This window comes from Misgurnus anguillicaudatus, chromosome 11, assembly GCF_027580225.2.
Source record: "Misgurnus anguillicaudatus chromosome 11, ASM2758022v2, whole genome shotgun sequence".
NCBI classification, from domain to species: domain Eukaryota; kingdom Metazoa; phylum Chordata; class Actinopteri; order Cypriniformes; family Cobitidae; genus Misgurnus; species Misgurnus anguillicaudatus.
In genome coordinates, this window is record NC_073347.2 from 31,747,002 (window position 1) to 31,773,074 (window position 26,073).

A 26,073-nucleotide genomic window follows, 5' to 3' on the forward strand; every position below is an offset into this window, starting at 1 on the left:
AGATCCGTTTGTCTATATACGTCAGTGTTTGTACTGTGAATGTACTCATCAGTTACTAGCTCTACTAGTCTCTTGTCCTGTTATGTCCTTAGTTTGTCAGTTTTGCCTAGTTTGTTGTTTTGTTCGTTTGCCCCACTCATTTGTGCTCTCTGCTGTTCTGTGATTTTTCCTATCACCCTTCAAGGACTTCAGAGTCTGGGTTACCAGTGCTTGAGTGGATTCCCTTCAGCGAGTGGACTCTGAGCTTTATTGACTGTCATTATTGTTATTTTCAATAAATTCTGTTAAATCTGCTTTGGGATCCCTGTGTATCTCTCGGCCCTGACAGAACGGATCTGCCAGTAATGGATCCCGCAGATACAGAATCTGGCTGTTCAGCGACCGCTCAGCTCTCCACTACTGCCCAGGAGGAGGATTCGGCTTTCACTGCCCACCGCAACCACCATGCCCGTTTACTCTTTGGCATGCGGCAGAGAGGAGCAGAGATCCGGTCCTTCGCCTCCAAGTTCTTAAGGTGATATTTTATGCCTGCCTCGATGAGCCTCTCAGGTCCAGTGAGGTGGAGTTGCTCAAGCCCTTGGACTTCTTCGACATGGTCAACTTCGTGAGGAACAGGCCTGAACCCAAGTCTAGACCCCTGTCACCTGTCCCAGAGGGCCGCGTTGTCGGGAGGATGGTCCTGGAAAGCTCAGCACCCACCACATCAAGCTCCATAAGCTCCGCCCCGCCAGCCAGCCTTCGGGGTAGTCGTCTGGCGATACGGGGAAGGGGCATTCAGACCGGGGCGATCAGGTTGGGGAGGTCGACTCTCATCTCTCCAGCGCCGGAGACTACGCCCGCACCCGATCTCCATCCTGCATTACCGGTCTCCGGACGGAGGAAGAAGAGGAAGAAGAACTCCTCCGCTCTTCAACCAGCTGCCACCCCTCAGTCCTCTGAGAAGCTGCAGCCCCTGCCGTCTGCGCAGCCTCCGCTGCAGCCCCTGCCGTCTGCGCAGCCTCCGCTGCAGCCCCTGCCGTCTGCGCAGCCTCCGCTGCAGCCCCTGCCATCTGCGCAGCCAACCGCAGCGGCCTTTGTCTCTGTCCCGTCTCCGCTGCCGTCCGCAGCGGCCCCTGTCACTGTCCCTGCGTTGTCTCCGCAGCCGTCCGCTGTACCTCCTGTCACTGTCCCTGCCTCGTCTCCGCTGCCGTCCGCAGCGGCTCCTGTCACTGTCCCTGCCTCGTCTCCGCTGCCGTCCGCAGCGGCTCCTGTGACTATTCCTGTCTCGCCTCCGCAGCCATCCGCTGCGCCCCCTGTCACAGTCTCCATGTCGTCTTCGCTGCCGGACGCGGCGCCCCCCGTCATTGTCCCTGCCTTGTCTCCGCTGCCGTCCGCAGCCTCCTCTGTCAAGGTCCCTGTGTCATCTCTGCAGCCGCCCGCTGCACCCCCTGTCATGTTTCCTGTTTCCCCTCAGCCTTTAAACCCTGACCTTGTTGTTCCTGCCTTACCCCAAGCTGTTTCCTCCCCACGGAACCCTGTTAGGCCTGCCCGGCCTCCACGCACCCAACCCTCAGCTACTCCCCGGGGTCAGAGGTCTCGTCCTGTACCCAGTCCCATCCCTCCTCCTGTGAACGTTGTTGTTCCCCCGCCCCCCTCCCTTGTTTGTTGTTCTTGTTGTCCCACCCGAATCCTCTAGTTGTTCTGTCTTGTCTTCCCTTGTTAGTGTTTGTCATGTTTTCGTGGGTGTTGTCCAGTCTGTCTTGTCCTGTGTCTCTCCTTGAGGGCCGCCAGGTGGCGTCCCTTGAGGGGAGGGTCCTGTGAGGACTCTGCCATAATCTGGTTTAGTATTATATCTAGTTGTGTATGGCAGGGTCCTGACAGTACAATGTTTTGTGTGGGAGAACGTGGTTTTGGTATTGTCATATCAGACCACGTTTTTTCCCGTGTCTTGTGACTTTTCCCTGCTCCCTTGTATTCTCTTGTCATTGTGTGTTATTTTTCCCCGCTCCCTTGCATTTTCCAGTCTTTGTTTTTATGTCTTGTTTAGTCTAGTGTTCTGTTTTCATGCATATATATATTTATATATATTTACATATGTTTATATATATATATATATAAATATATTTATGGTTTTGTCTTGTTGGTACTGTGGTTGTCTTGTGTTTGTATGTGTCTTACAGGTTCACGTGTGCTTCCCTCACAGGTGTTCCTGTTCAGTGTGATTGCCTCCTCTCGTCTTCCTCACCTGTTGCTTGTTATCCTCTCGTCTGGTCTGTGTATTTAATCCCTGTGTCTCTAGTGTGTCTTTGCAGATCCGTTTGTCTATATACGTCAGTGTTTGTACTGTGAATGTACTCATCAGTTACTAGCTCTACTAGTCTCTTGTCCTGTTATGTCCTTAGTTTGTCAGTTTTGCCCAGTTTGTTGTTTTGTTCGTTTGCCCCACTCATTTGTGCTCTCTGCTGTTCTGTGATTTTTCCTATCACCCTTCAAGGACTTCAGAGTCTGGGTTACCAGTGCTTGAGTGGATTCCCTTCAGGGAGTGGACTCTGAGCTTTATTGACTGTCATTATTGTTATTTTCAATAAATTCTGTTAAATCTGCTTTGGGATCCCTGTGTATCTCTCGGCCCTGACACTATACAGTTGGTCTATTAGCTAGTTTCATCAAATTATTTTTACTGAACATAGATTGGATCTATTTAACATTCAATTGACCAACATAGTAAGAGAGGCACAAAGTAAGATAAAATTTGGGTTTTTTTTTTGAGATTTTGCAAAAAGCCCAGACAGCAGACATTTCCTGAAATAATCGCATGGCTTAAGTGAATGAGTGATTAACTACATAATTTACCATTTTTATCCCAATCGCATGTCTGACAAACTATAAATAGTACAGCTTTTATTTTGTTTTGGTAAGTATTTAATTATTTTAATAAATATTTTTTAGAAATGCTGGAGACATGCAATTTATTGCTTTCACGCAATCTATATCTGCCTTTCTCGTGCTATTGCAGACATGCTGATGGTTTCAAATTCATCAAAAACCGATTCATCAGTGCATCACTAATGTCAGGTCATAAAAATTTGAAATATGAGATTATGTAAGCGCTTTTGTAGACTTTTTGTTTTCTTTGCACGTCATAGTGTCAAAGACATTACTCTGGCTTTTGAATCTTGTGCCATCTCCACACGCATGCACACACTTCTCTACATCAATTCACACACTTGGCTGAGCTTTGGGTTTAGAACAACAGGAGGATGAGAAAATGATGACAGAATTTTCATTTTTAGGTGAACTGTCCCTTTAAGAATGATGAAAATCACTTTGGATTGTTATATAACAACCCCAAAAGTGACATAATGGAGAGTGATAGACTCACAACAACTCTGTTTCTAAACCACTGAATCATACTAAAGCCCAAGACAGAAAACAAATACAATTTAATTAAACCAACTGATCTGGAAAAAACTTTTCAATAAGGTTCTATAGGCCTACTTTATTTTAACGTCAGTACCTAATGCATTAGGTAACATGAACTAACAATGACCAATACTTCTACATCATCTATTAATCTTAATTTATGTTAATTCTTAGCATTTGTACATACATTATGTATCTATCTGTATATTTATCTGTTAACATGTACAGTAAACTTACATGATTAGTAGTATTGCATTTAACACTAACAAAGATTAATATATGCTTTAACACTCATTGTTCGTTTATGTTTACCTATAACTAAGGCGTTTATTTATGTTTATAGAACCTTATTGTAAAGTGTTACCATTGCTTTAGTAAAGATTAACGTAATGCATAATCATATTCAGCGGTGTCATGTACCGATTTTTTAAGGTGGCACGTATGCACAGCTCACAGAAATGTGTGCACAAACAGATAAAGAAACATCATAGAGAAAAGTCACATGATTGATTGTAATGTTCAACACTGCAAAAACAATAATTCTGTAATTGTCACGAATTTCAGGGAGAGAACTGATGACAAAGTACAGGCGATGACAGAGAGCACTTTATTGCACACAACAGAAACAAAAGACCCACGAGGGGGCAAATACATACACAAGAACTAGACGGGTAGACAGATCAAACACCAAAACAGACTTGACTCGGCTAGAGCACTGACTGGAACAACATACAAGAGAACAATACAAAACGAACGTGCAATGGACAAGAGACACAAGGGCATATAAATATGGAAAACTAAACAAGATAACAAGGGATGGTCAGGTGAGGGGAGTTAACCACTAATGAATAATTAACAAGAAGACAAGGGGGTGGGGACATAACGAGACAGCAGCACACAGCCAAAACAAAGGCCATGTGCAACAACACAAAACATGGGTACCGCCACAATCATGACATTAATCTAGATTTTACGTTTGTTTTTATATTTACATAAAATTATTAGAGGAACGCATTTTTGCACAAAATTTGTCCCAATATGTAAGCATATGTGATTCCGCACCCCATTAACTCGAGGCAAACTGGCGTTGTACCAGATGAATCTAATCTACAAATATAACGTTGAGACAGTTTAGGAATTAATTGCACATTACAGTACTAGATATTGGAGGTGTTGTGAGCGTTTCTGACAACGTTCTACATTCACCGTTTCATCTGACGCATGCGCATTGTCGCGTTTACGCATCTGGATGAAACTTATGCTGCGTTCACACCAGCCGTGGTAGAGGTGTCAAGCGCAAGGGATTTTAATGTCACTGTGAAGACGCGTTGACGCGCGTCTGAAGGTCTCGCGGTGCGAATGAGTGTTTAGTGCGGCGCGATTCCGCCTCATTTGCGCATCTAGTTTGCACAAATGCCGTGAATTGAGCGTTGCCATGGGAAACGCGCGATTTTCAAAATTTGAACTTTGCCAGAAAAATGCCCTGCGTTAACCAATCAGGAGCTTGCTCTAGTAGTGACGTGATTACAGGAAGCAGTTACTGTGGGTTCACACCAGCCACATTTGAGGCATCAAATTCGCATCTAGTTTGCCATTTGAACAATTTGAGTTTACTCGCTTCATTCAGGCGTGAAAGCCGCGCGTGAAATTCTAGTCATCGATACATTCACGTGGAAATTCGCGTCATGGGAGGGGCTTTTGCGACTCCGCTCGCTTCCTGTTATCACGTCACTACTACAGCAAGCTCCAGATTGGTTAACGCGGCACGTTTTTCCGCCAAAGTTCAAAAACTTGCATGTTTCCCCCGGCAATGCTCAATTCGCGCGAACTAGACGCACAAATGAGGTGGAATCGTGTCTCCCGTGCCACGCTAAACGCCTCATTCGCGCCGCGAGTCCTCCAGATGCGTCAACGCATCTTCACATTGACTTAACATTGAAATCACTCACGCTCGACGCCTCTACCGCGGCTGGGGTGAATGCAGCATTAAGGGCTGGTTATACTCGCGCTTTGGTCCGCAACGCAAGCCTCCGCGGATAGCGCGCGCGTCTCACCAAACGGACGAGGCGTTTATAGTTAACGCGCTCGCCGTTGCACTATTTTTTGTCAAAAACAAACACAAAGAAGAGGATAGAAGTCGTCCGCTGGAACAACCTTACTGCTTTTAACATTAGAGTTTGATATATATAAATATGAGAACATGAATAAAACAACAATCTTTTTAATATGTCTTTATTAAACATTATAATTTCATTAACGTTTTTACTAAACAAACAGTACAGACATCTTAAGGTTTATATTTTAGTCCTCATCCAGTGGTTCATTCAATACAAATATAAGCCAAACAATTCTGATTCATGTAAAATAATTCGTGTTTTAAACTGCAGAGTTTCCATACTTTACTTCCAGAGTGTCAGATAAATATATACTTTGTTTTGCTTGGATTTATCAAAGAGATACGTCACAGGCTTGCCTGCTCGGACAGAATCGCCTCGAGTTCGGTCATTTTCGGATGCGGAGCCGCGCGGAAAGTTACAAAAAATGCCGTGCGCAGCGCCACGCGAAATGGGGTCTCGCGCACCCAACGCGCGCGACCGCCCACTCCGCGTTGACGTCATTTTTGCCGCGCGCACCAACGCGCTCTTGCGGACGCGGCGACCATAAACAAGGCTTTAAGTTTCGGTCTCTGTTTGGTTATGGTCTGGCAAGTTGCTAAACTGGACTCTGGGACAAATACCTCGTCAAAAATAACAAATGTTTTGGTTTCTTAAAGACGAGGCTGTGTGAAGAGAGGTTTGGCAGCCGATTTAAAGTTCAGAATTCATACATTATATAATACACATTTTATACAGTAAAATTAGTTCAGTGTAGCTTTTGATACGCTTTAACTATGATTTGAAGAAAGGTAATCTACCTGTTTATTTTGCTATCAGAAATAAACTCTAAAAGGACTTATTTGCCAGTAGTTATGTTGCACGAAAGCCGTTTGTTTATATTGTTACTGAAACGTCTACTATAAACAATTATTTGTTGCCTTTAATTAACTTGGATTTACAAGTTTACTGGTATTGAAATTCAAAGTAAAAAAGCAGTGAGGTAAATCCAAATGATCTGCAATTTACTATAGTAAATACAAAACAATAGTAGGCTATAGTATTTTTCATGTGGTGTTCTAAATAGAGATAGAGAGAAGAATACAGTAGGCTACAGTACAGAGAGAGAGAGAGAGAGAGAGAGAGACTCCGGGCTCTACACGCACACACTTACCTACAGATAGTTTGAAGCCTCTTCAGTGATGGCAGTCGTATGAAAACCTCACAGACAAAATCAATCGGCGTCGTGTGAAAATCTCCGCATTATTATCATCATCATCAGGATGTAAAGCGCCTCGTGACGGGCCGCTGATGTCGAGCGCTGTCCGCGGTGCTGAAATCCCTCCACACTGTCACGTTCATCCACGACCAGATGAGATTTCACATCCAGCCTCCGTGGAAAGAATGAGAGGGTTTTTCATGCCCACACCGCTGCTCATATTAAGCTGTTTTGGGGCGTCGTGGGTCTTGGCTGGTAAGTCAATCATAATAAATCACTTCTGCTTTATGTGAAATGTCGCTTTGATTTCGGCATCCAGTGGGGATTACAAAATACTTACGTGGGCACATTTTGCATGTATCACATAGGTGTGTTTCACTGAATTGCAGATTCATTAATGAGACATGTCTGTATGTGTGAGAGAGACCGTGTCAAAGCAAGCATACACATAATACTTACAAAAGATAAATAATAAAGATATGCTAAAGCAAATGAAACCGAAATATTATACCTGTAATACACACCTGTTGCGATACACACAAACACACACACACGTTTTCATATAGGCTACATTGTGGGGACTTTCAATAGACGTAGTGACTTTTATACTGTACAAATTGTATATTACTGTACTGTATATTACTTAAAAATGAAGGTGTTTCACGGTGCCATATGAGATCCACATTTGGGTGATTCTCGCGAAAATAGACTTATGAGGTGTCATGAAACATTTTGATTAAAAAAGTAAATGCAAAGTAAGAGTATCAAAATAAGAAGCATACAGTTACAAACATCTCTTCATGTACTATTTTGCACATAATTTCAAATGACATACAAAAAATGTTGTTGTTTTTCCACATTTAATAGAAAAATTTTCATTACCGCAACGTGTCCATGACTGGATTTGACATGGAAATATTTATAATAAAAAATCTAAAAAAATAAAAAGCTCCAGTGCATGTTATACTATAAACATTTACAGTAAAGAAACGTGGTATTTGGTGATCATTGGTAAATGTAGAGACAATAATAAGGAATATAAATGTGTCCAAGACCAATTTTCCCATCCTCCGCAACAATTTTCAATCATTGGATTATGGATTATTTTCAAATAAAAATTGTTGGAAGGGACATAATTGACTGTAACACTCAAGATGGCTACCAGGTAAGCAGTTCTTATTTTTTTCTCTCCAGATAATAGTTAAAATTTAGTTTGTCATAGTACCTGGACAACTTTTTAGTTCTCATTACCGAAACATGAGTTTGTAAACGCATATATTTAATGTAATATCATGTTGCGGTAATGATCATTTTTGATAATGATCATCTAAAAAATTGTAAATAATTCTATAGGAAATATTTTTTAAATCCTCTAAAAATAATGTTTGTAGTAAGTTCAGACCTTAATCTTATATGTGCAAAAAAAATTGGCTTAAAAGGCTTTATAAAAAATCTGATGCTGGACACCTTCTAAGTCTGGATTTCGTGAGAATCACCCTTTTGGCTGTATGGTTTTAACATCCTTTATGTTGCTCAAAAGGTTCATTGTAGTGACAAAAATGTAAGAAACAAATGGTTATTTAAATAAACCATGACTTCATGGTTCTTTGTGGAACCAAAAATGGTTCTTCTATGGCATTGCTGTAAATAACCTTTTGTTGCACTTGTTTTTGGGAATATAATTGAATTTCCCTGGCTTTTTCTTTGTAAATTCATTCATGCAATTAACAAAAAATATGAAGGACAGTAATTGTGCAAAAGACTTGACAACTTAATTAAACCTGACATTTGTGTTGAACCATAAAGCATTTTCCTCTTATGGTGACAAAATAAATCCAAACTACAGCCAACAATCCAAATAAAGTGGCTATACATTTTACATTGTCCCTATATTCAACCCCTAGCAAAGAGAGAAAATCCATGGATCAAGGTATAAATGAGTTCTGGCAGTAGATGCTGTTGGCTCTCAGCTTATTTTAGAGGTTCCACAGTCACTAGCAGAAAACACTGGACATTAAATGCTTGTATGAAACAGTGGCATATGAGAGGAAGAAAAAAGAGAGAGAGATGGTGAGAGAAACAGAGCAGCAGTGTCCTACATAAATGTTTAATCTCACGCCAACCGCACAGTACTTGCAGACTGAAATTTATGTCATTGTTTACAAATAAACCTAACACACAGATACACATGACTACATGACCAGCATTGGGTAATAAATAACTATCTTTCTCTCTCTCGCTCGCTCGCTCTCTCACAAAAAGCAATGTTGTTTATTACAGTTAGTTTGTAGAGATTTGCGTTAGCAGCACAAAAGTTGTGTGTTCAATTCCAGGAAACACACATTGTGATAAAATGTATATCTTGTAATGCGCTGTAAGTCACTTTGGATAAAAGTGTTTTTGTATAATGCATAAACGTAATCTACGGTATAATGATTCGGAGGTCAACATGAAATTCAGATTCAATATTGTGCACAAATCATCACTACACATTCTGTAATGTAATGCTCATCATTCACAAACTAATCAGTTCCTGATGGACTGTTACTTGTACAAAAACACATTTTTTGTAACAAACAAACAAACAGAAAACGATGGGGCTTTGATCTAGACTGGGAGATTACACTTTGTCCCACTAAAATATGCTAACAAATACATTACAAGTACATTGCACTGATGACTAGAGTTAAATTTACTGAACAAATAGTTAATTACAAAAGATAATTACACTGCAAAAATGATTTTCAAGAAAACATATTTCTTAGATTGTTTTCAGTAAAAATATCTAAAAATTCTTAAATTAAGATGCTTTTTCTGTGATGAGCAAAACGACCCAAGAAAATAAGTCTAGTTTTTAGACCAAAAAGATCAAATTCAAATGATTTTGTGCATAAACAAGCAAAAAAATCTGCCAATGGGGTAAGCAAATTTTTCTTGAATTTTTCTTGAATTTAGTTTTTATGAAAAATTTTCAAAAATGTTTTTGCTTGTTTTATGCACAAAATCATTTAAATTTGATATTTTTGGTCTAAAAACTAGACTTATTTTCTTGGGTCGTTTTGCTCATCAAGAAAAAGCATCTTAATTTAAGAATTTTTAGACATTTTTACTGAAAACAAGACAATTGAAAATCATTTTTGCAGTGTATACTGTAGTTCTGGCTCTTAACTCTGATTGGATCATCTGTGTTTATAACGGTTGAAAAACTTTAATACGTGCACAAAATTGGCTTTTTACTGGATTTGGTAAATTCAGAGAATCTGTCTATTTTAATCACAAATTTAGTTAAAGATGTAAAATAAATCTTTGGTGTCTCCAGATTACATATGTGAAGTTTTTGTTACGGCTAGTCCGTGTCATGTTTTGTGTATTGCACTGATCCGTCTCACCTGGACTCTCATTGACTCATTAAGCCAATACACCACACCTGTCTTATGTTTAATTGTCTTTGTATTTATATGCCTTGTTTCTGTCACCCCGGTTGCCGGTAGATTGTCATTGTCATTACTTCCATGTCTGTTCCTGTTCACGTTGGATGTTCCTGTGTTACTTACATGCCTGTTATTTTACTCCTCGTGTTTTGTTTCCAGTTTTATTATTAAATGTTATTTATTGGTTCGAACTCTGCGTTTGCGTCTTGTCTCTCCAACCCTGTCGTGACAGAATCTACCGGCCAGCACTGGACGCAGCGGGTTCACGGAGGGCGGCTCCCCCAGGAGTTTCGTCGAGGGGGAGTAGTGACATCGGGGTGTATTCCCCATCAGCCCCGATGTCTCTTGGGGACCACCGTGAGCGATCGCTCGCTCCCGCGAGCATGCGGGAGGAGGATCGGCCCAGGCTGTCCCCCAACGGTTGAGTCGTCGTCGACGGTCCCTCGGAGGACCACCATCCTGCTCGCAGGGGGATCCGGAACGGACCACGCCCGATCATTTCCCCGGGGTAGCTACCGAGAGAGGGTCTCCGTTTCCGCGAGGGGATGGGAGATGACTTCCGGGGGCAGCTGATCGTCGACGATTCCCAGGAGGGGGGTAATTCGTCTGCCTCGGTTCTCGGAGCGATCGCTCCGGTTCTCCTGGCGCAGTCCGGCCAACCGTTCCTGTTGGTCTCGTCCCGGCGGCTGCCGGCTTCGCCAGGGTCCCCAAGACCTCCACCCCTCCCTTGGACTCTTGCTACCAGACTTTGTTTTTGTTTTGTGTTTATTTGAGTGTCTGGTAGCCACTCGTAGAGGGAGGGGTTATGTCACGGCTAGTCCGTGTCATGTTTTGTGTATTGCACTGATCCGTCTCACCTGGACTCTCATTGACTCATTAAGCCAATACACCACACCTGTCTTATGTTTAATTGTCTTTGTATTTATATGCCTTGTTTCTGTCACCCCGGTTGCCGGTAGATTGTCATTGTCATTACTTCCATGTCTGTTCCTGTTCACGTTCACATGTTCCTGTGTTACTTACATGCCTGTTATTTTACTCCTCATGTTTTGTTTCCAGTTTTATTATTAAATGTTATTTATTGGTTTGAACTCTGCGTTTGCGTCCTGTCTCTCCAACCCTGTCGTGACAGTTTTAGCTCAAAACACCATATAGATAATGTATTATAGCATGTTAAAATTTCCACTTTGTAGGTGTGACCAAAACTACCCTATCTCATGGCAATTTGTGTTTATTGTCACGAAACATTTTATTTGTTTTAGTGTTATTGACGCGATTTCCGTGCCGTTTTTCCATGCCCCTGAAACACAAATGTTTTTCTCGTGCCATCCAGTGCGAATTTCTATAAATGGTTTTTCGTGTCTGTGCCACAACTTTGTTGTGTCATTTTTTATTATAGTTTTTTCCTATTTTTAAATCATTGTCACTTTGGGTTAGGGTTAGATTCTGGGTTTGCATTAGGATGTAATTTTATGCATTGGTTTCTACATGTATTTCGTCCGATTTTAAAACTATTCTCGCCTGGAGTTGAGGTAAGAGTTGGGGTTAGAAAGTCACAGAAAGTGAATCTAATTGAAACCCCAAGCGACAATGGTAAAAAAAACCAGGAAAAATGATGAGAAAACAAAAAATAAAATGACACGATAAAGAAAGTCATGGCACAGACACAAAAAAACGTTTATAGAAATTTGTGCTGGGTGGCACGAAAAAGACATTTGTGCTACAGAAGCACAAAAAACAGTGGAAAATCTTGTCAATAACACAAAATGTTTGTGCTATAACACGAATTTCCGTGAAGACCAAAGTGTGCCGTTTTTGGGTGTGGTCTTTAAAATGCAAATGAGCTGATGAAATGCAACACAGCATTGATGGCGGTTTTTTGAAATTGAAACTCAATTGTGCTGTCAATTATTCTCTCGACACTAAATGGCAGTGCCATGGTTGGATAGTGCAGATTATGGGCCAATCCCATTTCTATGTCTTGCCCCTTCCCCTTACCCCTACCCCTTAGTTTTGCACGTTCACGTAAGAGTAAGGGCTATCCCAATTCTCGTTTTGATCAAGGGGTAGGGCTAAGGGCAAGTGGTAGATACCCCTTAAAACCAAGAATTTCCGCGAGCTTACTTGAAACTAAGGGGTACCCAGAATACACTGCGCAACCGGCAAAAATGGCGGCCAAAGCGTCCAGAGAGTTCCCTAAATGTAAGTATTTTCGGCTTAATAATTAATTTAAAAATTACTAACGTCTTGTTTTGTGCTCTACACAGTCCTGTTCATATATATTTGAATTATGTTCTTAATTTAAATGTTTTAAAATTTCGCTAGTTTGCTACGCTAACGTTACGTTGCTGATTTGCACAACATTCCCGTATTTGCTGATTTGCACAACATTCCCGTATTTCTCTAACTAGCCATGAATGGACTGCATGCTTGTCTACAGTTTTAACTGGCAGCCAGCAAACGACGATGTATGATGACGTAACCGTAACCAAGCGGTGTCTCATTTCATAGGGGTATGTTTTCACCCCTAGCGCTTAACACTTGGTTTTGAGGGACAAGGGCTAGGGGTAAGACGAAGTGGTGGGGGAAGGGGTAAGACAGAGAAATGGGATTGGCCCTAAGGGGCAATATTATCCCCTCTGACATCACAAGGGAAGCCAAATTTCAATGACCTATTTTTTCACATGCTTGCAGAGAATGGTTTACCAAAACTAAGTTACTGGGTTGATCTTTTTCTCATTTTCTAGGTTGATAGAAGCACTGGGGATCCAATTATAGCACTTACACAAAAAAGTCAGATTTTCATTATATGTCCCCTTTAACAGGTTCCCATAGGTAACAATGACATTAAGATGCCGTTCATGTGGCTCATCTTATCAATATAATCGTTCCCACAGTTCCTTCATTAGCACCTGGAGATAACACATTCATTAATTCATCACACATTACTTTCACATGGTAGCACAGGAACTGGATGTGAGCAAGAGAGAGGGAGAGAAAGAAATCCATCAAACAATAAAATCCACTTAAAAGTGATCACCTTAAAATGTATCTTCTCAAAAATGTTATAATTCTTCATATTTCTTATGATCTAATTTTTCATATGATGCTGGCTCTGTCCATATGAGTTTCACATATGCATATGCAAATACACATACTTACATTATGAAAGATGGTAGTGTAACATTTTTATATGAAGCTCATGTACTGAAATTCTCATGAAAAAACCAAACCCATGGGATCACATGTGGTTTTTCATGAGATCACGTGTTTCTACATGTTAAATTCATGTGGCGTTTCTGTAAGCGTGTGTACAAGTGCACACAGTAGCAGATTTGTTCCTCATGGTTTCACACGAGTGAACATACCCAACATTCAGTCTGCAGTGCTGTGTGTCTTTTATCCATGAACATACCAGCCCAGTTAATATACTCTTATCAATGGTTGTGCGTTTAACTGCAACGTTTGACTTTAAACCTCTCCTGTACTGACATGTTTGTAACTCCTAGTTACCTAGTCAAAAAAGTAAGAGGTTAATTGAACGAACAAACCATATCTCTCGCTTTCTTTCTTCATCTCTCAGACAGCTTGGTTGCACCAGTGAACGTGTCCATCAAAGATCTGAAGTCCAGCTCTGCTGTGCTGACATGGGACACACCAGACGGAGAGACAGTCATCGGATTTGCCATCACACAGCAGGTACTCAGAAAGAGAGAGAGAGATATATGAGAGAGGAAGAAAGATACAGAGAGGAAGCATAAAAAGAATAAATATTTTAAAAATAGACTAGTGAAAATATATGGGCGGGGTGGTGACACCTGATGTTTTTTTGGCCTTACATCTCCATTAATTTCCATCAGGCCCACAGGGATTCTGTTGTTTGCAGAGCTCCACTGAAAGCCTATACAGAACTGGGACAGACATTATTCACAAACTTTACACCAAATTTATGAGCTTAGGAAATAAAGTAGTGCAACAGTGTTTGTCTAAAATGCAACCACTAGAAGTTCCCTATTACATTGAATCCATTTCTAGTTCATTTGCTGTGCTCATTTGCATGGTTAAATACTAAACTTTTTTCATTTTTTTTATTTATGTATAACAGAAAAAAGACGTTCGCATGCTGCGCTTTATCCAGGAAGTCAACACCACCACGAGGAGCTGTGCATTGTGGGATTTGGAGGCAGACACAGACTACATTGTGCACGTTCAATCCATCAGTGTAAATGGGCCGAGTCCTCTCAGTGAACCGCTGCTTTTCAGAACTTTAAAAACACAAGCCTCCAAAAACAAAGGTAGGGCACACACACATACACACAGTAAAACAAATTGGGTTATTTTCAACCCTTGTGTCAAAAAGGGAGGAACCTAATCCATTGGGTTATAATATAAAACCTATACTCGGTTATTGGGTCTGGGTATTTTCTGGGTTAATTTAACCAAACTGTATTGTTTTGACCCAATGGCATGCTGGGTTATTTAAAAAAATTTTGAGTGCAAAAATAAATCACATTTGACCCTTAAAGGGGACAATTTACAAGACTTTTTTAAAATGTAAAATAAATAGTTGGTGTCCCCAGAGTACGTATGTGAAGTTCTAGCTCAAAATAACATATAGATAATTTATTATAACATGTTAAAATTGCCACTTGGTAGGTGTGCTACAAAAATTGCCATTTTGGCTGTCCTTTTAAATGCAAATGAGCTGATCTCTGCATTAAATGGCAGATTAAGGGGCGGTATTATCCCATTCTGACATCACAATTATTCTCAGTGTTGATTTTAATTAGATTCGTACTGTAACATAACAGCATTTAGTGTGTGTTAAATAGTTTATTAAAATAATTTTTCAAATTAGTTTGTGGCATTTCAGTAGTGAGAAAATTGGGGGAAATGTGCAAAATGTTTTATTAAAATAACATCACCATCCAAAATAAATCCTTATGGTCCTAAAATATGTTTGTTGGCATTAATATGAATGTTTATTATATCATCTCAAATTTCAATCCACATCTGTTCAGCTGGATTCAAGTCTGGTCTTTGTAAGGGCAGTAACACAGTAAATTGACTCCTATGCTAATATCTTTACAGATGAAGTCACCATGGAAGAAGTGGATCAGAATAGTCCGCTCCGAGCAGTAGAGCTCATCATTATCGTGGTGGTTCTGGTCATGTGGGCCGGTGAGAACTGGATAATCATTTCCCTCCTGCTGTGTGATATAATCACATGATTCACTCTGAATAAGATCCAGATGATGTTATTCGGTAATAAATATTCATCTATCTTGATTCAGGTGTGATTGCTCTCTTCTGCCGTCAGTATGACATCATCAAAGACAATGAGCCGAACAATAATAAAGATAAAGCCAAGACGTCATCGGAGTGCAGTACACCTGAGCATACATCAGGTGGAGGACTGCTGCGGAGCAAGGTATAAACACCAGGCAAGTGTCCAGAATCAATAACATTTAGGTTTTTACGTGATTAAGTGCATACACTGACTTAAATACAATATGTGTTACTATACATTTAAATGACTTTATGATCTACGATCTCACTCTTTTCATTAAAAAGCCTTAAAGGCGGAGTGCACAATGTTTGAAAGCTAATGTTGATATTTGAAATCACCTAAACAAACACGCCCCTACCCCAATAGAATCTGGACCTTCTTTTAAAAGACCTGCCCCACACATACGCAACCCAGCAAGGATGTTGGTTAGTAGACACACTCCTTACTGCTGATTGGCTATAAGTGTGTTTTGGTAGTCGCCCCGTCTCCTTTTCCAAAGCGTTTTTCAAACATTGTGCACTCCGCCTCATGCAAAAATTGCATCTATCCAATAGCCATTAGAGAGTGAATGCGTTTTAATGAAAAGAGTGTTAGTGTATATTATAATTTCACTATTTTCCTGGAATGGAGAACAATTTGAACGATTAAAGAGCCCATATGATGCAAAATCCACTTTTTACCAGGACATAAACGTGTGTTGGCAGTGTGTGAACACAACCAGCCTACAATAAAAAAATCCACCCATTCTTCCTTTTTAATCCCCATTAAACCAAAGAAGTTACAATAGATATGCTGTTTTGATTCTCTTGTCAATGTGATGTCACACTGATAAAGCCCTGCCCACGGCCAATGACTGACTGGTTAATTTTACCCAAAAGCTTTTCTAAATGTGTTTCAGCTAAAGATACTGTTTTCACAGGAATTACATCTATTTTTAACAAAAAGCGCTCACTGTCTGTTGATAAGGGAGTGATGAGCAGTAGCTCATTTGCATTTTAAGGTGCACACATGAAAACTTTTTTGCTCCCACCCAAATAGGGGCATTTTGGACATGCTATAAAAAATTTATCAGTGGTTTATTTTTAGCTGAAACTTAATTAGCTGGGTTTTCATCACACTGATTTTATGTGAATTTTAACTCTTTCCTCGCCATTGACGAGTTATCTAGTCAATTAAGAAAGTACATTTGCATAAAAAAGTGTTCCTGATGAGGTTTTATGTTAATCTGCAATACCGTGATTATACACTTACCCAATTTATGAAAAAAAAAACAGAAGTCGAAACGTTATTTACTTATTTTAAACTCTCTGTATGTTTTGATAATCGTTCTGAATCTGATCTCTAACAAAATTCCTTCACAAAAACGCAATTATTTCAGCTTTTTGTTAAAAAATTTTTTTAAAGAAAAATACCCATATTTTAACTCTTTCCCCGCCAGCGTTTTTAAAAAAAGTTGCCAGCCAGCGCCAGCATTTTTCATGATTTTCACAAAAGTTTAATGCCTTCCAGAAAATGTTTGTCTTTAAATATATAAACAAAACAATATATCAAATGAAAGAACAGACCCTCTGCTTTCAAACAAAAAACCGTTTCATCCTACCTTCATTCGTTTTCTTTTTATCACCTCTCAAATATGGGTAGGTGTCTTTAAAAACACCCAATTTTGAGCAAAAATTCTCGTCATTGGCAGGGAAGCTTTTTCTCTTAATTGACAAGTTATCTCGTCAATGGCGGCGAAAGAGTTAAGAGTTTATAAGCAGAGAAAAAATATAGACAGGATGAAATGGTTTTTTTTCCCTTTTTGTTTATTGTTTGTTTGAAAACAAAGGATCTGTTCTTTCATTTGATATATTTCTATGTTTATATATTTTTTAGAAGAACATTTTCCTGGAAGGCATTTTGTGAAACTTGTACCAGCCATTTTTTGAAAAGTTGCCCGCCAGCACTTTTTGTGATTTTCACAAAATGGAAATGCCAAATATCAAATAAAAATTTGCATAAAAGTTTTTACGCTCGTTTGAGGTGGTTTTGACTTGAGAAAAAGAGTAAATGGGAGCTGAAAATGCATTTGCTGAACAACTTGATGGAAACACACCTAATTCGCATTTGTTTGTTTTACTATTCTCTGCAAATTTTGAAAAGATTCACTTTAAATTTCGATGGAAACCCAGCTATAGACACATAAGTTTCAGCTGTGCCTAGAATATTACATCTTGTAAAAATCAACATAGTGTTGGTCCTTTAATACAATATCCTGTAACCGAGTGATGAAAATTATGCATTTTTTGTGTTTTATGAGGTCAACACTTTATCATATAAAAGTGTCAAATTGACTGCATGAACCTTTCAACAAAAGACACCTGAATCATCTTTATCTCTCCTATATGCCATCTACTCACAGCTCACAAAGAAAAACAAGAGGATGCTATCTGTGAACATTATCAAAGTGTGACACTAGTCCACATTAAAAAAAATGAAGCTGTTGCCATCATTCTGCAGGACTGGGCATCGTGAGCACATCTGAAAGATGCCATGAAAGTGATCTTCTTGCCCAGCTATGACTCCAGCAGCCTGGAGATGAGACCAAATCTGTGTCTGTGCAGGAGAGAAAACACGAGGACAGAAAGATCGCTTCTCCATCGCTAAACAAACTGCATTATTACAGATGTGGACGAGGAGCTCGAATTTCTATCTGAACTTTTTATCAACTCTAGTTGATAGTCTTGCAGCGTCTCTTATACACAAAAAGCGTGATCTACATTCCTCTGCTCAATGTGATGAAGGCTTAATCATTCAAAGTAAAAAACAACAACTGTTGTTGTTCAGTCGTTTCCATACATTTTAAAAATGGGAAAAGTTTACCTCGGATTGGTTGCAGAGAGAGTATCTGTTTTTTTCTGGACTGTTTAATGGGAATTATTAGAGCTAAAATAAACAAAAAAGTTTTTTGTTAAAAATTACTCACTCATTGATAGTGCTTGCTCTTCAATGAAATCTGTTTAATTGAAGCATTTTAACAGTGTGTGTCAGCTCTACATTTTTTTGTCAGTGTCTCTGGTGAAGGCTTTCAATACTTTTAAACCAAATGAATGGATCAGAGAAATATCTCTATATTTACTGACAAGACTCAAGACCCAATGAGAAGACTGCTGCATAGCCTACCAGAGACTGTTGTTTAGATGATTTGAATTACAACTTCTGTTTAATATTAAGATGATATATCTGTAATGTTTTCATTTAGATGTTTGTATTGTCTTTGAGAGAAACATATCTTCTCTCTTAACAAGGGCTGAACATGTTTACATCAGCAATAACATCATATGGGATTCTGACCGGCCCCTTATGTACTGCACTTCACCCGACAGGGCCATCAGTCGAGGTCCATTACTATGAATCATGATACGATGTTACCATACTATGTTATTGGTTTTACAGTAAGCTTTTCCACATTCACTTGGATTTAATGTCATTAAATTTCATGAAATTATAAATGTCTTCTGTTATTGTAAGTATACCTACATGATGTATATTGCATTTTATTAGACAGCCTGTCTATTAGTCTCATCCAGGATCATGAAATAGTGATCCAGGTCATCAAAGCTTAAAGTCTGTGTAAAGTCACTAGGTGTGTTTGAGTTCATGTGGCGCTTCGCAGACCGATCATCAAGGTTTGCGCTTGAAGCTCGAGGGAGGAGTTTGAGACGGAGCCGCCAATTTGGACATGTGCTGCTTAGCGTAGTGATGTGTGTGCCGTGTTTCCTTTTTTTAATCGGGAATGAAGTGAATAAGATGATGAATTTGTCACAAAAAAACAAATATTTTAATAAATGTTGCACCCTTTATATTACATATTTTAGTTGCCGTTTATACTGTATGCTCAAAAATAATGGGAAACATGAGCTTAGATTATTAACATACCAATAGAGTTTCGTCTTCTGCTTCTTTACTATAATATGTTTTATTATTCCATGTAATAATAAAAATTTAGGGGGACACTCCACTTTTTTGGAAAGTGTGCTTGTTTTCCAGCTCCCCTAGAGTTGAACATTTGATTTTTGCTGTTTTGGAATCCATTTAGCCTGTCTCAGGGTCTGGGGTACCACATTTGGCGTAGCTTAGCATAATTCATTGAATCTGATTAGACCATTAGCATCGTGCCTAAAAAAAATACCAAAGAGTTTTGATATTTTTCCAATTTAAAACTTGACTCTTCTGTAGTTACATCATGTACTAAGACCGACAGAAAATTTTAAGTTGCGATTTTCTGGGCAGATATGTGCAATGATATTATGCAGCAGCCGAAAATAGTCCCCTTAGTAACTTTCAATAGTAGGGGACTATTTTTGGGCACTGCGTAGTGTCATTGCGCCTCCTGCAGCCATGGTACGGCAAAGTCCTTGATTATTATGCCGAAATGAGAGTATAGTTCCTAGCCATATCGGCCTAGAAAATCGCAACTTTTAATTTTCCGTCATTCTTGGTACACGTAAGTACAGAAGAGTCAAGTTTTAAATAGGAAAAATATTGAAAGTCTTATTTTTCGCGATGCTAATGGTCTAATCAGATTCAATGAATTATGCTAAGCTATGCTAAAAGTGTTAGCGCTAGACGCGGAGATCGGCTGAATGGATTCCGAAACGATAAAAATCAAATGTTTAACTCTAGGGGAGCTGGAAACTGAGCATATTTTCGAGAAAGTGGAGTGTCCCTTTAAGGAGTTTTACCTGTTGTATGTAAAATATGAATTTATAATGTTTATTAGTGGAACTAAAGGTTGAATTTAACATTAAACGCACATGATCGCTGTCATCGGTGAGGCAACCAAACACGAAGAGCTGTGTCGTCATCAGAACTCCGTGCAGCCACTTAAGAGAAAATGCACCGGTGGTTCTTGAATCACTCTCGCGGTACTTTAATGCCATACGTCACATGCCATCAGTGCCAACTCAAGTCGGACAAAAATTCTAACCAGCATGCATGCTTTAAGCCAGCCGCCAATTGATCTGTGCAGCTCCGCATGAAGTCGAACACACGTAACACTTACGGTACATTTATACGGGGCGTAAGCGTTGACGCTTCCCATTCACTTTTATTGGGTGACGTCATGCGTTGGGTGACGTCATGAATTGTGGATCCGTTGGCCGTTGTTCGCGCCAGAAGTTGAACATTTCGCAACTTTTCAAGAGGTAACGTGTACGTCAGCCAATCAGATCGCCTTATGCAAATAACCTAGGCAGAGCCAACTAATTAAGTTATGGAAGACCGGAGCATGTGTTGCGGCCACTGTGATTGGCTGTTGGCCACGCTTCAGACAAGACTTCCGTCAACAGTTAATGCTTGCGCCCTGTGTGAATGTACCGTTAGGTTTCCCACGAGTGGGCGTGGTTTCAGCACAGACAGAGGACACACCCCCTATGTTTGAGAGCAGAGAATCCTTCTTCATTTTCCAAGATTTTGATAACTTATTTAATTGACTTTACATGAGGATACCGACAGATTCTTTACCATAGTGTTTATTCTTCTAAAGAAACAAACAAAAGACAAGAAAACTCAAGGGGGTTCAAGTTTTTTAATGTAATAAAAATGAGCCAACATTAAAGTTGCATTGTAAGATAAAATGTGTCATTTTGGCTTGTTTGTTTGACTCTCTGATGTAAACCGCATGCAAATATATGGCCAGTTACAGTAGTAAGAAATAAACTTTTGCACTGAAAGTAACTTTGCATAGCACTCCTCATATTATTTCCTCGTTTAAAAGAATCACTCTATTGTCTTTATTTTCTTTTCTCATAAGCTGCTCCGGATAAAAGTGTCTGCTAAAAAAATTAAAAAAACTGCAGGACTTTAGCTACCTAGTCAAGAGTTTATCACATTATCACCTGCTATAGATAAAAGTGTTTGACAAAATTTTCAGAATTGTGTTTGGCATTGTGAGTTCATTTAATTACACACTTCACCTTTAACAAATTGTGCATCTTTTTTTTGAAAACATAATCTAAATCTGTGTCTGTATTAACTCATCTAAAGAAATTCCTGAAGCTAAAACCTCAATATCTGATTATTCCCCTGCAGGTCTGCCATTTGACAACTTCTGTCAGGACACAGACATATGTTTAATGCATTCGCTTCATTGAATATCACAGTTAGGAGGTGCCAGGAGATGCTTTTCTGTCCTTTAGACAGCGACTCTCACATTCATTTTGAGTATTAAACCTGTTGCCGTTTCCTTTGCATCCGCCGTACCAGAACTGGAGACATTCACCATTGTTGATGTTGAAATACCATTTGACTGAATAGGCTGAGCATGTTCCTTCATCATACTTCAGGTGGCAAACATCTATGAACAGATGAAAAATATTATGTTATTATGATTTCAACCAGCACAATGTCACAGATTTATATTGTGTAGATTACCAGCGACATGCTTTTATACCTTCACTTATGATGGGATCATCCTTTGAAAGAGTTTCCAAAACTGTGAGAGAAGTGAGGGATAAAGTCAAAATATATTCTACAAAAAGCAAAAACATTAATGCTTCATTCAAGGTGTGCATTGATACATCTTCAATCTACATATTATGCAGTTTATTTTGATAGGAAAAGCTACGGTCGACTGTGTTGCACATCCACCGGTCCGGGTGTGTCCTTAAACATAAAGGGGACACTTCACAATACTTTTTAAGATGTCAAATACATTTTTGGTGTCCCCAGAGTACGCATGTGAAGTTTTAGCTCCAAATACCATATAGATAATTTATTATAGCATGTTAAAATTGCCACTTTGTAGGTTGATCTCTGCACTAAATGGCAGTGCTGTGGTTGGATAGTGCAGGATAAGGGGCAGTATTATCCCCTTCTGACATCACAAGGGGGGCCAAGTTTTAATTACCTATTTTTCAAATGCATGCAGAGAATGGTTTACCAAAACTAAGTTACTGGATTGATCTTTTTCACATTTCTAGGTTGATAAAAGCACGGGGGACCCAATTATAGCACTTACACATGGAAAAAGTCAGATTTTCATGATATGTCCCCTTTAAGACGCAGACTTTTCAGCTTTTCAATAGCATAAATCGCTATTTTGGAGTGAATTTTGTCTAGATATTTTCAGAGATGATAGACAAGATGTTATAGAATAATAATTTAATATAAACCCAATTTTGACAAAAAAAAATTCTTTTTCATCAAATGTTATAGCGTGACATCTGATGTTTATTTCCAGAATGCATCACAAATTTGAATCCTAATTTATATAAGTAATAACACCTCCGGCCCCGAATCAACGTACCTGTCGAGCCACACTCGCTGAAACACTCCGCCTCTGTCAAAAAACGGTTTTCGTTTCCTCCACAACCTCCATACCAGAATTGCTGGCATCTCTTTGCTTTCTGATTGTAGTACCATCTGGGCTCATACGACGCACAGACGGTGCCTGAATCTCTCTTAAGAAAACATCGAGCTGCTGAAAAGAAACAACATTGTATATTCCAGTTTTTAATGTGAGCAGTAACAACACAGAAAGCAGAGAGATCTTGAATGTGGATTCACCAGTTTTGAACTCGGGGGTATCAGCCTGGTCATATTCATATTTATCTATATCTGGATAGGAGTCTGTGAATGGTTTTGTTTCACCCCCATTATAAACGTCATAGTCCTCAGGAGCTTTTTCTGTTGGGGGAGCAGTAGTGATGATGTCTCTGAAACACAGAGGATTAATTTATAGCATTAAAAAGCACAGAATATGTTGTCTATGAAAAATAGTACCAAAATGCTTTAAGAACTTTAAAGGAAAAGTTCAGTATTTTACACTTAAAGCCCTGTTTTCAGATTGTTTATGATGAAATAGAACGGTTTTGACTGAGGTTTGGACGTGTGGTGCTGGCCCGAGAGTTTTCGGGTGTTTCTTGTGTCACCTCCCACCTCTATAATGGCTCTATAGGTGCACTGGAACAATCCTTCCTAAAATGCATTAAACTTTCATTTACAATGACGTGAAACTCACCGAGTGGTCAGGGGTGTTCACTGATATGCTCACACAAAAATCGCTGCAAAAGACGCATTCCAACAGGTTTTATTGTAGCTTTTGTCCAACTCCATTGACTTGTATTAGATGTGCTGTGAGGTACGGTATTACTCCGCGCCGGGAACTTTGTTTGTATTCTTGCAATTGGCACAGGCGGATTATCGCCACCAACTGGGCTGGAGTGTCTATTATTCACGCTCTCAACGGAAGAATATACGGGTGTGAGGCGTTTGAAAAAATAGGTCCCCAAGTTTACAACGAATGCTAAAACAGCTGTTGGAAAGCATCTTTTGCAGCGATTTCTGTGTGAGCATATCAGTGAACACCCCTGACCACTCGGTGAGTTTCACGTCTTTGTAAATGAAAGTTTAATGCATTTTAGGAAGGATTTTTCCTGTGCACCTATACACCCATTGTAGAGGTGGGAGGTGATACAACAAACACCCCAAAACTCTCGGGCCAGCATCATATGTCCAAATTTCAGTCAAAATCGTTCTATTTCATCATAAGCAATCTGAAAACAGGGCTTTAAGTGTAAAATACCGAACTTGTCCTTTAGCACTTTTCAAAGGCATATCCTAGATGCAAAACCTTGATAAGTGCATCTGGTATGATTTCTTGTTTATTACCATTTTTTTTTCAGACTCCTAATGAATTCTGCCTAAAAACTGTGTTTCTAAATGGCCTGAGGGCAGGATACAGCGGATTTGACACGAAAGTATTTGATGAACGTATACCTACTGTATGTGTCGAGAGCATTTGAATAATATTATCATCTCATTTTTGATGGAGGTGGTGTTCAGCTGCTTTTGCATTTGAACTCTTCAAATATTTACATCTGAGATATCAGGGTAAAAACTTTACTTTTCATAAAAAGGTTGACATTTGTATTAAATTGCCTATTACTTTCTTACCTTTATAATCTGAATAACCTTTTATTTTTTACCTAAAACAACAAAAACATTTTTTTTAGATGTTGGTTCTTTATGGTTCTCCTATGGCATACTGAAGCAACTTTATTTTTAAAGAGGACATTTTACAATACTTTTTTATGTCAAATAAATCTTTGGTGTCCCAGAGCACATATGTGAAGTTTAGCTCAAAATACCCCAAGATAATTTATTATAAAATGTTAAAATTACCACTTGGGTAGGTGTGAGCAAAAATGTGCCGTTTTGGTTGTCCTTAAAAATGCAAATGAGTTGATCTCTGCACTTAATGGCAGTGCTGTGGTTGGATAGTGCAGATTAAGGGGCGATATTTTCCGCTTCTGACATCACAAGGGGAGCCAAATTTTAATTACCTATTTCCTAACATGCTTGCAGAGAATGGTTTACCTAAACTAAGAGAGAATGGTTTACCTAAACGAAGTTATTGGGATGATCTTATTCACATTTTTAGGTTAGCCCTGGGGAGCCAATTATAGCACTTAAGTCAGATTTCATGATATGTCCCCTTTAAGATTGTAAGCCACATTTAGGCATAATCAAAATAATTATCTTAATCCTTGTTGTAATCTAAGTTTAACTAACTCAATATTCACAGTTACAAGAAGTAAAAATGAATTTGAGTATAAGCAACAATAATTGGTACCTCCATATTCGCAAGCATAAGGCAAATATAATTTTTTTACAGATTTGTATTATTTATTTATTTATTTAAAAGCTATAAATTGCTGAATATCTCTTTTGTTTTGATTTTGGTGGTTATTGTTTATTTCCCTGCATACCCAGCAAACACTAGCCATCATTTCACCGTCTAGGTTAACTATAGACCCGATTTAGTCCGGCTATGAGCAATGGCAACCGGTGACTTCATTTTTCGAGGGCGTTTGATGCGAAGTTCGTCACAACATGAACATGTAGTTAATTTATTCAAAATATGTGTTCTGCGCATCGAGAGATCCGCAGAATGTGTGCATCACGTGTCTTGTCAAAATAAGTGCCTGCTGCAGACGCGTCTAAAGGGTTTATGATAAAAGAGACGCTCGTGTTTGCCAGATACTCTTATAATCTCATGCGTAATCAAAGTTTACTGTTAAGGAAGTGTCTTGCATGTATTTTAAGAACGTGAGCATCTCTATTATAAACGGTTTTGATGCATGTACAGCAGGCACTTTTGACAAAACGTGATGCACATGGTTTACATGACGCAACAAACACATATTTTGAAAACACATTGTTTACGCCTTGTTTAGCCTAGACGCCTAGGCGTTGTATGAACAGCTATTAGACTTCTTTTGAACGCAAAATTGCTTGCTGGGTAATTTCTTCAACAACATCTGTGAGGTTTCAGTGAATCTGGCCAATGAATGTCCTCCATAGATTATTCAAGATGAAGTGCAAAAACAAGAAAATTAATGGTGTTGACTGAGTTCAGTTTGTTTTTCAAAATGTAGCATCGGATAAATGACAAACCTATCAGGAGATTGTTCGAACTCGACAGGCCTGGGTTCAAAACCATCACACTCACGAGACTGTGACACCACTTGAGGAATGAGTTCTCCTGAAAAACAACAAGCACTTATGAATATGATGTAAAATTATGGCTTAAAGTTCACGTTCTTTCTGATCCCATTTTTTAAACTCTAGTTAGTGTGTAATGTTGCTATAATA

At 39.2% G+C, this 26,073-nt stretch overlaps 2 protein-coding genes across 4 annotated transcripts in view; one reads left to right on the forward strand and one right to left on the reverse strand.

The window, feature by feature from the left end:
• Positions 1 to 6,612: 6,612 nt before the first annotated feature.
• Positions 6,613 to 18,926, forward strand: fndc5a (fibronectin type III domain containing 5a). 2 transcript variants are annotated; one of them, XM_073873544.1, is made up of 6 exons: positions 6,613 to 6,969; positions 13,729 to 13,844; positions 14,251 to 14,440; positions 15,237 to 15,326; positions 15,440 to 15,576; positions 17,837 to 18,926. In XM_073873544.1, exons 1-6 carry the CDS (start codon positions 6,807 to 6,809, stop codon positions 17,885 to 17,887), a joined length of 747 nt encoding a protein of 248 aa, XP_073729645.1. In that variant the 5' UTR covers positions 6,613 to 6,806; the 3' UTR covers positions 17,888 to 18,926. The 2 variants fall into 2 exon arrangements, with proteins under 2 accessions (XP_073729645.1, XP_073729646.1); XM_073873545.1 differs by having other exon boundaries at positions 6,614 to 6,969; positions 15,440 to 15,589.
• Positions 18,927 to 20,985: 2,059 nt separating this feature from the next.
• Positions 20,986 to 26,073, reverse strand: part of LOC129416751 (collagen alpha-6(VI) chain) — a 48,169-nt gene continuing 43,081 nt past the window's right edge. The window contains exons 39-43 of one of the 2 annotated variants that reach the window (XM_073873547.1): positions 25,876 to 25,963; positions 22,984 to 23,132; positions 22,724 to 22,894; positions 21,869 to 21,910; positions 20,986 to 21,772 (exon numbers count right to left, since the gene is read on the reverse strand). In XM_073873547.1, the coding sequence (XP_073729648.1) occupies positions 21,579 to 21,772; positions 21,869 to 21,910; positions 22,724 to 22,894; positions 22,984 to 23,132; positions 25,876 to 25,963 (644 nt within the window). In that variant the 3' untranslated portion in view covers positions 20,986 to 21,578. Of the gene's footprint in view, positions 21,773 to 21,868; positions 21,911 to 22,723; positions 22,898 to 22,983; positions 23,133 to 25,875; positions 25,964 to 26,073 lie in introns of both variants that reach the window. The other variant, XM_073873546.1, reaches the window with a different exon arrangement.